Source organism: Lentinula edodes (assembly GCF_021015755.1).
Source record: "Lentinula edodes strain Le(Bin) 0899 ss11 chromosome Unknown C8R40scaffold_17, whole genome shotgun sequence".
NCBI lineage: Eukaryota > Fungi > Basidiomycota > Agaricomycetes > Agaricales > Omphalotaceae > Lentinula > Lentinula edodes.
In genome coordinates, this window is record NW_025764323.1 from 33,665 (window position 1) to 46,682 (window position 13,018).

The 13,018-nt window shown below is 45.8% G+C and overlaps 3 protein-coding genes across 3 annotated transcripts; 1 reads left to right on the top strand and 2 right to left on the bottom strand.

Moving 5' to 3' along the window:
* Positions 1-7: 7 nt before the first annotated feature.
* On the bottom strand, positions 8-3,100 carry C8R40DRAFT_195955 (glycosyl hydrolases family 2, TIM barrel domain-containing protein). The gene is made up of 2 exons (XM_046234310.1): positions 1,775-3,100; positions 8-1,710 (listed from the first exon to the last, which is right to left on the bottom strand). Exons 1-2 carry the CDS (start codon positions 2,963-2,965, stop codon positions 43-45), a joined length of 2,859 nt encoding a protein of 952 aa, XP_046086398.1. The 5' UTR covers positions 2,966-3,100; the 3' UTR covers positions 8-42.
* Positions 3,101-3,632: 532 nt separating this feature from the next.
* Positions 3,633-8,555, bottom strand: C8R40DRAFT_1045265 (uncharacterized protein; the record flags this gene model as incomplete). Its single annotated transcript, XM_046224290.1, has 10 exons — positions 3,633-3,743; positions 3,803-4,423; positions 4,472-4,673; positions 4,724-4,888; positions 4,949-5,127; positions 5,177-5,616; positions 6,558-7,252; positions 7,351-7,594; positions 7,845-8,173; positions 8,227-8,555. 10 exons carry the CDS (start codon positions 8,553-8,555, stop codon positions 3,633-3,635), a joined length of 3,315 nt encoding a protein of 1,104 aa, XP_046086399.1.
* A 516-nt stretch (positions 8,556-9,071) lies between these two features.
* On the top strand, positions 9,072-12,058 carry C8R40DRAFT_1103497 (GTP-binding protein 1). Its single transcript, XM_046228027.1, has 16 exons — positions 9,072-9,447; positions 9,506-9,751; positions 9,806-10,057; positions 10,108-10,243; positions 10,306-10,478; positions 10,527-10,603; positions 10,663-10,731; positions 10,782-10,833; positions 10,884-10,958; positions 11,013-11,170; positions 11,229-11,347; positions 11,405-11,441; positions 11,498-11,528; positions 11,590-11,607; positions 11,670-11,822; positions 11,879-12,058. Exons 1-16 carry the CDS (start codon positions 9,235-9,237, stop codon positions 11,906-11,908), a joined length of 1,839 nt encoding a protein of 612 aa, XP_046086400.1. The 5' UTR covers positions 9,072-9,234; the 3' UTR covers positions 11,909-12,058.
* The last annotated feature ends 960 nt before the right edge of the window (positions 12,059-13,018 follow it).

Below are 13,018 nucleotides of genomic sequence, written 5' to 3' on the forward strand. Positions count from 1 at the left end.
TTCTCAAGAAAATATGAATGGATATCACAGTGCATACGACGACTATTCAAGCCATACTTCGAATGAGAATTCTTCTGCTCTCAAAGCATACTTGTCCATCGTTTTTGGGCCACAGCTCCCTGTGCCAAGACCATGATGCGCAAAATCTAACCTAGAAACAACATTGTCCAGACGCTTCTCCTCCAGTTCAAAAGGATGCTTCGAAGAATCCAATGCCTCAGTTGTGTAATGGCTAGCACAAAAGTTTCCACCTTCCTCGAACGGGAAAGTTGCCTTGAGTTGCCTTTCCCCTGAGCTGAAACTAACCCACCTCACGTCTGTGCGGTTGCCTCCTTCTTGAGGAAATTCATAATTGGTGAAAAGTTGATCGACTGTGGCCTCCCAAGTTCCAAATTTCTGAGAAAGCTTCTTGTCCCTATAGCTTTCACCTGGTCCGCGACCGAACCATCGGACAGTGCCAAACTCCGGGGGCATATGAAAAGTTAGACCTATGCGAGCAAAGGTGTCCGGAAGATTTATTCCTTGTGGTATTCCATGTATCTTGATCTGAACTCCAGCTGACGAAAAGGTATACGTTGTCGTGGTGTCTACCGACCATTCAAATACCGGTGGGGCAATTCGAGAAACCACAGACACCTCCGTATCACCCTTTGACGTGGTTTTCCACGATATAGATTTGAGATGATCTTTAGTTTGGTGTAAACGTTTTGCAATCCATTGCATACCATCCTGCGGCCTATCGTTATCTGTGAGCGCGCGATAGAAGTCCATGACGGGCGGGGAATATAGAATATTTGTTCCTCCTTTGACCCAGGAGACGAGATGACCGGATGTCATTTCAAAGGTCCATTGCGAGTCCTTTCCTTTTATCGACAGCATCTTGTCCTTCTCAGTGACAGGAAAAGGATAGGTCAAAGAAGATGACACAGTTTTATACATTGCTGAGAAATACGAACTGGAGCTTCGAGGAACATGTGGTTTGAGAAGTATCTGTCCATTGGCAACTTCATGACCTGCAGGAGCCCAAGAAGTGGCAGTTTTTAATGAGAATCTCACAGTGAGAAACCCTTCCGCAGGAAGACTGTTCGACTTGACTGCATTGTCGATGATTAATGTAGCAGTTTGACCGGGTTTGATCCCTAGTGGAATGGTAACCTCGCCCCCCGGACACACATATCCATCCCCCACGATATTCCATTCACACCTCAAGTGATCGAGGGTAAGGAAATCGTATCGGTTGATTATTTCAATTTTCTTTTCACTACCGCCGATGACTTGTACGGGTTCGATGGCCTTCTTGTACTCGGCAAGGCCAGGAGTAGGCGTGTGATCAGAAAAGAGAACTCCGTCCATCACGAAATTCCCATCGTTCGGTTCGTCGCAAAAGTCGCCCCCATATGCATAATATCGCTTTCCTTCCTTATTCGTGGTGAGCAGACCATGATTAGCCCATTCCCAGACAAAGCCTCCCATGAGCAAAGGGTACTTGTAGAAAGCGTCGATGTATTCCTTGATAGCACCTGGACCGTTGCCCATAGCATGAATGTATTCGCATAGGACAAGAGGTTTGGTCGAAGCAGGATCCTCTGCATAAGTTATGATAGTAGCAACAGAGGAATACATCTGGCTGAGAACGTCGACCGTCTGGGCTTTCCGATCTGCTTCATAATGTACTAACCTTGTGGGATCGTAGGCTTTAATCCAGTCGTACTATATAATATACAGCCGCCCTTCAGTGTTTCATAGCTTTTTAACGAGTGCGTGAACAACTCACCATGGCCTGAAAATTTTTTCCATAGAATGCTTCATTTCCAAGTGACCAGAGTATCACACAGGGATGATTTTTGTCGCGAGAAACTAACTGACGAGCCCTATCCACATATGCCTCTTTCCATGCTGGATTATCCGTGGTCCACTTGGCAGCAAGGTCATAGAAGTAATTCTGCCTCTCTTTTCCTTTCAAAGCATCTTTGTCTGGACCAAGAGCCGCCTCCTCGATGTCAGCAAATCCATGGGCCTCAAGATCAGCTTCGTCTATCACCCAGAACCCTAGTTCGTCCGCCAGATGGTACAGACGAGGATGATTAGGGTAATGCGATGTTCGTATGGCATTAATATTGTGCTTCTTCATAAGAAGCAAATCAGCACGAAGGAAATCGTGGGGGACGCTTCGCCCAAATTCAGGATGGTGTTCGTGGCGATTCGTTCCACGAAATTTGATAGGTCGGCCGTTCACCATAAAGACACCATGTTCGATTTCAATATTGCGAAAGCCGACTCTGACTGCAACGGTTTGCTGTGGTGTGCTAACAACGAGGTGATAGAGGTGTGGAGTTTCCGCTGTCCATTTCAGTGGATTTGAGACAGAAAAGGCAAAAGAGGTTGAGGGAGCAATGGCGGATTCTTCCTTGGTAGCTACCAGCGACTTGGATAAGTTCAGCAGCTTTATCGTTAGCGGAATCGAAGAACCAAAGGTATTGACTTCTACAGCCAACGTGGCATCGCAGTAATTCTCATCTAAGTGCGTTTGAAGTTGAATATCCGCAATGTGATTCACAGGGAATGATATGAGCCAGACGTCGCGAAAGATACCGCTCAACCACCATTGATCTTGATCTTCAATGTAACTCCCGTCGCAGAACTGATACACCCTGAGAGCAATAGTGTTTTCATTATTGATCTGCAACAGTGAAGTTACGTCGAATTCTGAGGGGTTTCTGGAGCCCTGGGAATATCCTACTTCCTTCCCGTTGCAGAAAACATGGAAAGCGGAGTCTACTCCTTCAAATCTGAGCCGTACTGAACTCCCTTCCCACTCCGAAGGTACAGAGAAATTGCGGATATAATTTCCAACGTGATTCCCTTCGTATGGTATAGATGGAGTACCATCAGGTTCGACGCTGACAGGAAAGGGAAAGACAGTGTTTGTGTACTGAGGCCGACCAAAGCCCTGTAGCTGCCACATTCCTGGTACCACGATATTAGCCCACGCCGTAGAATCAAACGAGGGGAGTTGAAAATCATCAGGTGCATTGAGAGGATTGTCAACCAGCTTAAACTTCCATGTGCCGTTTAGGGATATCGCTGTAGATAAAGTCTCGTCATAGGTTAGTGCATCTTCCTCATTTCGGTATGAGAAGAAGGAGGCACGATGAGATAGACGGTTCCTCTGCAAGACTAAACTCGAGTGCTTGTTATTTAAAGTAAGTTGAGCTGACAACGTTATGCCCCTCGCTTACCCCTGAGATTGTTCCAATCTGGCTGAGTCGCAGGAAAACTGGGCATGATGATGGTGGTCAATACGAAGGTCGTGAAAGTCGGCCCGGTCCCGGAAGACGGTTGACCTTCTACAAAGGGTATTTGTTTCATCCAGAGGAGAAGGAATGTCTCAATCACGATTGTCCGGTAAAAAAACATAGAGATTATTGTAGAATTATCCTCTACGCTACCATAGATTTAAAGTACAACAACACTACAAGCACTGGATTCAGGACTAAACAACTACAATATAAAGCAAGAAACTATTAATGTACAAATGAGATAGCATGAGTTGTGTGACAGCGATAGCAAACAACCTCAGAGCAAATTAAAAATTGTCCACCAACCGCGGGTTGGTCAACACCCGAACTCGCTCACCGTCTTCTTTCCTTTTTCTGCTTTTCAGGCTCCGGTAATTCCACCTGTCTCTGACACACAGGACACCGTCCAGAAACGTCTGTCAACCACGGGTCTAGGCAAGTCTTCTATGAATTTTACAAGTGGTCAGTGCTAGGAATGGATAGAGAAAGAGCCAAGGACGAACGTGGAATACATGGCCGCACTTAAGAAGTCTAAGGGGCTGTGCACCTTCACCTACATCGGCCAATCTGAGCTCATTGCTCTCGCGCTCTTCCTCCGAAATAACTTCCACTTTAGCTGGCCCGCCGTTCGGCTCAGATTCCACTACTTTTGATTGTTCTTCACCTATAGGATGTAGCCGCGTGGGCTCTTCGAAGTCTAGCAAACAGATAGCACATGCAGCACGGTTGTCATCGAGAACGACAAAAGGATATCCTTCAGTGTCCCAATTGTCTTCCCAAGAGCCAGGTTTTGTCGATTTCTCCTGCTTTGAACTATCTGTCGTGCCATCAATAGACATCTTGTCGGATTTGGAAGAAAATTTTCTGAATTTGATAAATCTGAAGCGTGTCTTAGCAGAGATTTCCGTCCTTTTTACTGGAGATTTGGGTGGATAGGAATATATGCTTGGGGGTACTTGTATAGGTCCTTCCATAGGAGACGCATCGGGAGGTGGAGGAATGTACATAACTAAAGGGATTCGGTCGACGAAGCTTTTAGGGAGTTTCCCGATATCCGGCTTGATCATCTGAGGATTCTGTAACGGATGTCGTCCAATGCAAAGGAGGAATATATTCCATATCAACTGCGATGAAATAAGCCTCAGGCATGGGAAGACTGAAAGAAGACATACAAAGACGACCGGTGCAAAGACAAAGACAATCAGACCCAGAATAATTACTTCCAATATGATCAGATACGTTGTACAAAGGATAGCAAAGACGAGCCACCAAATGTGCGGGGAAGAAAATCGACAGGTTTTTATGGAGGTGTAGACCAATATGTGGGCCGTGAGAAACCAAGTTAGACTGTACATTGAAGAAAAGAGTGATAATCTGCGCGAAGTGGTTGAACGAATGAATGGTTGAACAACAGTGTATCGCACCTTCTGAACATGACTGTGTGGGGAAGGTTAGCATTTTGTGTTTGTGGTGAATGAGTGCCAGGCGAAGGAGGTTGCTGGGAATTATGGGAACGTATTTGCCCCGGATGTTCCGAGTTGGACGCGCGTTGGCCTGATTCAGGATCGATACGGGCATTCCTACTCTGACTAACAGCATTTTCTGGTTAATTATGCACAGCAGTCGCAGTAAACAGCATGCCGACTTACGTTGATCGGTCTCGAGTCCATCCCCAGTAGGCCAACACGCATGCTACGATGACGCGAGCTAGCCAAAGACAAGACCAAACGCCGAGCGGCCGTTCACAGGCAGTCCATTCGTTAGCTCCTGGAACTGTAGGACTCGCTTTGGGGGCAGACGATGCCAATACAACGACGATGCTGACCATCTAAGATAGATATAGCCCAAGTTGAGATATGGTGCACACTGAGACAAACCTGAGCAAAGCCCCATCCCAAGCTCCATATTAAAGAAACTAGTTGTTTGCGAACCTTGGAAGCATCATTCCCATATCCGAAAAAGCGTAGGAGTCTGGCAATGGTCGAATGGTTCGGTGGATAAACTGGTCTCCGCGGCGGCGGACCACGTGCTGTGTTATACGTTTGTACATTTGTTGGTATTGGAGTCGATGGAGGATGAAGGATAGCAGGTGGAGGAATACGAGGTGAAGCGGGCATGGATGCAATGACCTGATGTTCTCGCCTCTCTGGTATAGATTCTGGGAAGAATGCATTGAAAGATGGCCCGGCACTATGAGGACCTCGACTGGGACCGTTTGAAAGTGTTATCACAGTTGATGAGAGGGAGTTGCCTGAGGACATATGTGAAGCGCCAGTTCGAGCTATACCGAGGTCACTTGGTGAAAACGATGGATCTCCTGCAGATCGTGTTCTCCGCAAAGAACTTCCGGAAACATCCTTGGTATTCCCGTTCGACATATACGATGGAAAATCTACAGAAAAAAACAGTCAATGAAATGTGAGGCTTGTTGATAGTCTTGTCCGCTTTCGGAGGATCTTTGTGCACTGCCAGTAGACAGCTCTTCAGGCAAATACGTCGCTTGAAGGTGACGTTCAAAGATAGAGCTGTTACGCCCAATTGACGCTCGTGTAATGGCGCTTATTGCTTCAATATTTATATGTACCTGAACTTGGGACGTTTCCTATTCCTATGTATGTATGTATTCCTTTCACTTCAAAAAAACTCCAATAAAGCTCCTGTATATGAAATAAGAGCTTTCATAATTTTACAGGTATGTACTACGCACTGGTTGTAATGTAAGAACAACACGCGCAGATGGACCTAATTTTTGATTCGTCCTATTCTTTGCGATCGTACTAAAGAGGCTCTGACTCTCTTGGCCACGAATTCCACAGTCGAAGCAGATTCTAGGACCAATAACCCAGCAAAGGAAAATGAACGTTGCAGAGCCTTAAAAGGGCAAGCATACATCTCAAAAATCAATGATACCTCAAAGCCTCAGCATCCTATCCTCTCGTACAAGTCATCAAATGCTGAACAAGATGCGATCAAGACACGTACATAGACATCAAGATGTTGTCTCCCACCACCATCGGAATGAGTCATGAATATTGGTGGTATGTTCTGTATTCAAACTTCCTTGCAAATCGATGTTGTTTTGCAATTATCACCGTGTAATACTCTGCAATGCCGTCCTATCATACACATATACACATCAACGACCAGTAATGTCCCTCCATAAAGGTGTAAGCGCTTGCGCAACAGTCGTAGCCGCTGAATGCATTTTCAACAACATCAGTAAGCAAGGACATAGACGAGCAAAATGCGCCTACTTACCAACTTCCAAGCAACTTCTTTCGGCCTCGTCAGCTACGGTCCTCAATAGTCCTCGCGACCTCCACCTATCCGGATGAAACCTGCGCTGACTTTTTTCAACAAATGACTTGAAATCTTGTGAACGCATATGTGGCCTGACAGACTCGAAGAAAAGTTCGACGGCATTCCAGTCGACGTCTTCTACAGACATTTTGGCAGGAGGGTTAAGAATGGGCCAGGGAATAACATGAAAGGTTAAGGGGTCGTAAACATTGAACTTGGTTGTGTCAAAGGCCTCACTTAAGACCCTGTACCTCTCCAAAGCGCGAATCGGTGTCCAGTGACCGTATGCCCACCGTTGCTCACGTTGCCGTCTCTCCCGTTGTCGTTTGATAGCCTCCTCCCGAAGTTTCGCATCCTGCTGCTCCTCAGTTCGCTCTGCGGTTTCCTGGGCTTTTCGATGCATCTCAGCCTGACGTGCTTCAACTTCAGCACGCTTCATATCAGCCCATTTGCGCTCCTCCGCCTTCAAGCGCTGTGATTCTTCTTCTACCCTCTGACGTAAAGCACGCTTTCTAGCTTCTTCTTCCCAGAGCGGACGATCAGCTTCAAGCTCTGCGAGTTTACGTCGTGATTCAGCTATGGCAGCTACTCTCGCGGCGTCGTCGTCGAAAGAAGTGTCGGTAGAAGGTCCTCCGTTCCAGTTTTCGTCCTCGCTACCGCTATCGTCGTCGTATTCCCCATCCCCAATATTCTGAGCCGGAATATCTGAGTGCCAGTCAAAGAAGTTAAGGCAAAGACACAATGAAATCACGAACCGTTCGATGGCGATTTGAAATCGGGCACTTCAGCATACACTTCTTGCATAAACTGTTCGTGCCATTGCTGTCTACGACCGATGACTTTGGCTTGCTGCCTGTCCCGTCGTCGTCGTTCCCGTTTTGCACGTTGGATGTCTAGTTCACGTTTGGCTGCACCAGGAGATGTTTTTCGCGTCCGCTTCCTTTGAGCGGTTTGTTTATAGGTGAATGTTGTACGAAACAGATCTTCTTCCACCTCTAGATCTGCAGCGCGTAATGGGTCGACAAGTAAAGTGGCTAGAGAATTATAAGAATACGTTCAGTCAGAACACACAGAGAAGCTTACCTTTGCGTTTGCCTCCGTTGTCGACAGGAACACTTTGAGAGCGCCCTGGTGAATCCTCCGTACTGAAATCGAAGTTAAATTCATCCTCTCTGCTTGAAAGCTTTTCCGCCCGACGTGATATATTTTCCCTTCTCTGTTGTCTGATTTGTGAAATCTCTTCACGCTTTCTCCGAAGGCTCGCCGATCTCGCTCGCGGTGGCGGTGGCATAGTTTGGTCGACGATCATGTCCTCTACTTCTTCCACCTCATCATCGTCATAGCCTAAATCGAGAGATGAATTTCCACTGCCAGTATGCAGTTTTTTCCGTGGATTAAGAGGAGGAATACCAGCTTTACTGGAAGTCCTTTTTCCATTTGATTGTGGACTCTCCGGAGATTTGGGAGACACACGAATAATTGTTGACGACGCGGGAGGAGCTCGCACGCGACATTCGTACAAAGGATCTAGCTTGTATATATCCCATTGATCTTGGGAGCATTCGTAAAGCATGCTGAAGGCAATAAGGTAAGGAGGAGTTGGTAGAGAGCAGTTTAGATTACGCACCCGCAAATATCGATTACTCTTGGCCAATCACCTTCATCCACTACCCCTTCATCTATTCGAGCTTTTGGCACGAATCTCCAGAAACTTTCTCCCGTTGGAGACGTCTCTATAACGACGCGTTTGGGGTTATACAGTTCCTCATTTAAGGAAAGTTTGCGTGCATCTGGTGTTAATTGCGAAGATGTCGCAGTGCGAGGATTAAATGAAGCAAAGGATAGTGTTGATCTAGAGAACGTTAGAAGTCGGTCGCGCTGCGTAGAATCCAATATGCCAGGAGTTGATCCAGTCAATTTGCGGGGAGAAGAAGGTCCTGCAAAGGGAGAGGCCATCCTGACCTGTAACCTTCTCAGACGATAAGTCAAGTTATCCATAAGGCGCACTAACCAGACAAACTCACTGTAGACCTTATATAACACCTAGTTGTAAAAAAACAAGGGATGAAATTCGCCACGCCCACGTGTGTACTACAATACTCTCTTTTGGGAACAATGGCGATGGTCAAATAAAAGGCTCGTACAGCGCCAGATCAAATACGATGACTTGTAATTGCAGTTGATGAACCCAACTATCGATAGCAAGAGTATCTATCGAAATGTATGAGTCGGATTCCGGAAACCATGATGATAACAAATTTCGATTTTTTTGGAGCGTTAGATGCGTTAGATACCTGTAAGCAGACGGAAATGTCGCATGCGGCCGCTGGGGTGCAAGCTTGTAAAGTTCGATTTCTTTCTTGTCACTTCATAATCACTTGTGTCGAATACAGTTGAAGCTTATAACAGGCTTATAAGGCCTTAGGAGTTCAGACAGAACTTAGAGCCTTGGAACTTGGCCTTTGCGCGCACGTGGCGCATTAACTCTGTAACTAAAACTAAGTGCTAAGAAGCCACGGCAGCTGTTCGGGAGGTCGACTCATTTTGACCATTTTCAACTCCCATTGACGTTGTCGTTTCGTGACTCGAGTCTGCGCATTAAATATAGAATCGAGAGACATTCTGCAATACCGCAATGGCGACAACACTACGGAATTTCCAGAGCGAAATCGAACAAATCCACAATCGCGAATTTGCGAAACAGAAAGTTAATGGGGCGGAGCAACTTCAGAAAGAGCAGAAGTATTCTCAAGTCAAAGGCAAGGCCAAGGAAGGGGCTGTCATAGAACTTGCTAAAGCGGGAACGGAGGAGCTTCGAGATTCAGCAGAAGCAGAAGAGAAGATACTGGTGCGTTATCAGTATCCTATGATATATAGTATCAACATTATGCCAACTATAATCATAGGAACTCTTATCAAGCAAAGTATCAGCTAATCATGACAGCGCCCGCGACATACTTGCAGCATTGTTAACGCAGAATCACGGCGAATATGTGCTCCGTATTGGCGCCCAACCCTCTAAAGCAAAACTCTTTGCAGGGGACCTAGATAATGATGTCGCGGAAGACTGGAGCGGCATTGAACGAACAGAGGACATGTCAAACTTCTTGCTTCAGGAAATCACCAACACGGTAGAGGAAGTTGGCGGGAAGGTAACTGCTATGAAACATGATTAGTATCGACTGCTGTTGAATGTCCGCGAATAGACCTCACTTCTATTCGAGGCTCACGGAAAGCACCCACGTAAATCACTACTCCTGCGGTTACCTCCTCCAAGTGTCTCTTTAACACCGGAAGTTCGTTGTGCTGTTGTTGGAAATGTGGACAGCGGGAAATCGACGACTTTGGGAGTATTGACGCGTGGTGCTCTGGATGACGGACGAGGCAGAGCACGAGTGAGTTTGTTCCGCCATAAACACGAGATTGAGACTGGGCGGACGTCTAGTGTTGGAATGGAGGTAAGTGATTGACCACACATCACCTTTTCAATTGAGACTAGATTTTGTAGATCCTTGGATTTGCTCCTTCAGGTTCTCCAATCCTACCTGAAACGACTATTTCGAATGATACAGAAGTAGTTCGACGCGAAAAGCTTGGGTGGGAGGAGATTTCCGTTCAGGCTTCAAAGATTGTATCCTTTATAGGTGAAATTTCTGCTATCCCTTGGCCATCTTTCCATGATAGGTATGTATTCATCACGCAACAGATCTTGCTGGACACGAACGATATCTCAAGACAACACTCTACGGTCTAACCTCTGGTGCTCCCTCTTGTGTCATACTGATTGTCGGAGCAAATGCCGGGCTTATTGGAATGTCAAAAGAACATCTTTCTATCGCTCTTGCCTTGAGTGTGCCGGTTGTGGTGTGCATTACCAAGGTCTTTACCCCCTTCGAATACCGCGATACCTTGTTCACGTTACTTTAGATTGATATGACCCCAGCCAATGTTCAAGCAGAAACTATCAAACAAGTTGTGAAAATATTGCGTAGTCCTGGGTGTCGGTGGGTGCTTCTTGTGTAATCACTCAAGTTCATATTATCATCTAAACCTGATCCTTCAGCAAAGTTCCTGTGTTTGTAAAATCAAGCGAAGTAGCGGTGGAAATAGCAACTGGCTTTGGAAAGGAAAAGTATGCTGTCTTCGGTTTATATCCATGCTTAGATGCTCAGATCTCACTAGGTTATGTCCTATCTTCCAAATTTCGAATGTCACCGGTGAAGGTCTTGGATATGTACGCCTTGCATTTTAATAATATAATCACAACACTTAACAATGCCACAGCTTCGTACATTCCTCAATCTTCTTCCTTCAAGTGAAGGTGACACCGACAAGTTTGCTGTCGATCAGCCCCTTGAGGTTTACATTTCCCTTGTTGCCGATCTATTCTATATGTACTCACAATGCTCCTAGTTTTCTGTCACTGAAGTGTGGTCCGTTCCATATGTGGGCACTGTCGTAAATGGCATTGTGAACGGTGGCAGCATAAAAACCGGTGATCCAGTCATGCTAGGTCCCGATTCAAATGGGAATTTCCAAAGCACAGTTGTAAAGAGCATGCAGCGGAAAAGGTTAGCCGTTTTTCCTCAAAGTTGAACTTCACCCACTTACTGTCAGTGTTCTTGTTAGAGCGCCAGTGACTACAGCCGAAGCGGGTCAATGTGTTAGCTGCGCCTTGAAGCGAATAAGACGAAATACAGTTCGAAAAGGAATGGTCATGGTCTCGAAGTCGGAAATACTCCCGAAAGGTACGCTTGGGTGTGAGTCATGCTTTCAGATGGCTGAACGCAAATTCTCCCCCTCAGCAACGAGACAATTTCAAGGTCAAGTTTTGATCCTTTAGTGAGTATTGAAGTCAATTCGTTTATGAAATAGACATGTTTGATCATTTTGGGCAGCCACAACACTACGCTGCAGAAGAATTACCAGGTTCGTGCCGATTTTGGCTTTTGATCTTTCATAGACTAAGAAATGGGTATAAACCTACCAGGCGATGTTACATTGTGGGGCGAGTTTGAATTCTTACATTATGTGAGAAGGGTATCAACTAATCAGTGTGTTTGCAAACAGGCTATACGACAAACAGTGCGAATAATAGATATGGACCATCCTCAGGGAGTCCTGCGTACCGGAGACCGTGCGACGGTATCCTTTGAGTTTATCTCTCATCCCGAATTCGTCAAGGAAGGTATGAAACTTTTGTTTCGAGAAGGGAAAACCAAAGTACGTCCGCCGTGACAGCTCCTGACACTCCTCAACTTTATTCTCACCACTTTTAGGGCCTAGGCGTTATAACAAAGTTATTATGATTATCTTATCTTATTGAAGTAATGTTGTATTGCCGGCTGAACTTGTTCGGGTTGTAACTTGTATGACTGGTTTTTGATGTTGTATGTACTTTAAATACCTTGGTTGTACTGTTTGCTATATAATGTTCAACTTCAACTTATATCAGTGGTATTGGTACATAGTGCTGGTTTGGTGCTAGGATACAAAGGAGCAATTACCAAATCAGGATACATATTTCTTGCTTTGACCGCCCATTTACTTCAACTTGCAGTTCTGCAGCATCTAGGCCGTTTCTTTGTTCAACTGGCTTCTGCACGGGACTCTGAACTCTCAATGAGAGGCTGCATATCAACGTTTTGAACACAATGTATAACAATGTATAGTACTTATATACACAGGCTGGCAATGCGTTGACTGGACAAATGCTGCTTTGCTCCGCATCTCTTACACTACATCGACTTTCTATAAGAATCCAGACTCATCAATAATGCCGATATGGAGAAATCGGATTGAAGAGATCGCTAAACAGAAAATCACATTCGGGGAAGTTTGATAACTTGACACCCAGCATGTGGATTCTACATCATTATACTAAGTTTTCGGTCCTGTCTGAAGCTGGCGACTGCAACAGTGTTCAGATTTTTAGGGGACGGGAACTGGCGGGAATCAGGCGGGGAAAATGGTACAATACAAGCGAGGGGATTGCGCTTGGTTGCACTGGCCCGGTCTTCGGCCACTTATGGCCACTTATGTTTCTTCGATTCATAATCAGTAAGTGTTATAAAACCTTGAAGTCTCTCCTCTCCGACGGTGGAAAAGAGCGCAATAGACTGATTGGGACGAGGCAGGACGAGGCGGTGAAGAGGGTCGCTATTCACTATCTCATAATGTGCGACTGTGCCAGCGAATATCGATTGAATTTTCTACTTGAAAGGGTCGACTGTAAATCAAAATAAGAGTTGGATACTCTGCCAGAGCTCTGGTAAAATCTGGTAAAATCTTGTAAAACGCGTGCTCAGTACGGCCCGTGTACCTATTCACCGCCGACAGCCGGCGGACCGCGGACTGGCTAATCAAAAAAAAATTCTAATGGGGATAAGATTTTCACCTTCGCAACACGTACCGATCGC

Excerpts from the sequence above, each read along its gene's own strand:
- C8R40DRAFT_1103497 (XM_046228027.1), top strand. The coding sequence starts at position 9,235 with ATGGCGACAACACTACGGAATTTCCAGAGCGAAATCGAACAAATCCAC. Across the intron at positions 10,732-10,781 it reads ACTGGCTTTGGAAAGGAAAA|GTTATGTCCTATCTTCCAAA; the intron begins GTATGCTGTCTT and ends AGATCTCACTAG. Across the intron at positions 11,823-11,878 it reads TTCGAGAAGGGAAAACCAAA|GGCCTAGGCGTTATAACAAA; the intron begins GTACGTCCGCCG and ends CACCACTTTTAG.
- C8R40DRAFT_195955 (XM_046234310.1), bottom strand. The coding sequence starts at position 2,965 with ATGTGGCAGCTACAGGGCTTTGGTCGGCCTCAGTACACAAACACTGTC. Across the intron at positions 1,711-1,774 it reads GAAAAAATTTTCAGGCCATG|TACGACTGGATTAAAGCCTA; the intron begins GTGAGTTGTTCA and ends TATATTATATAG.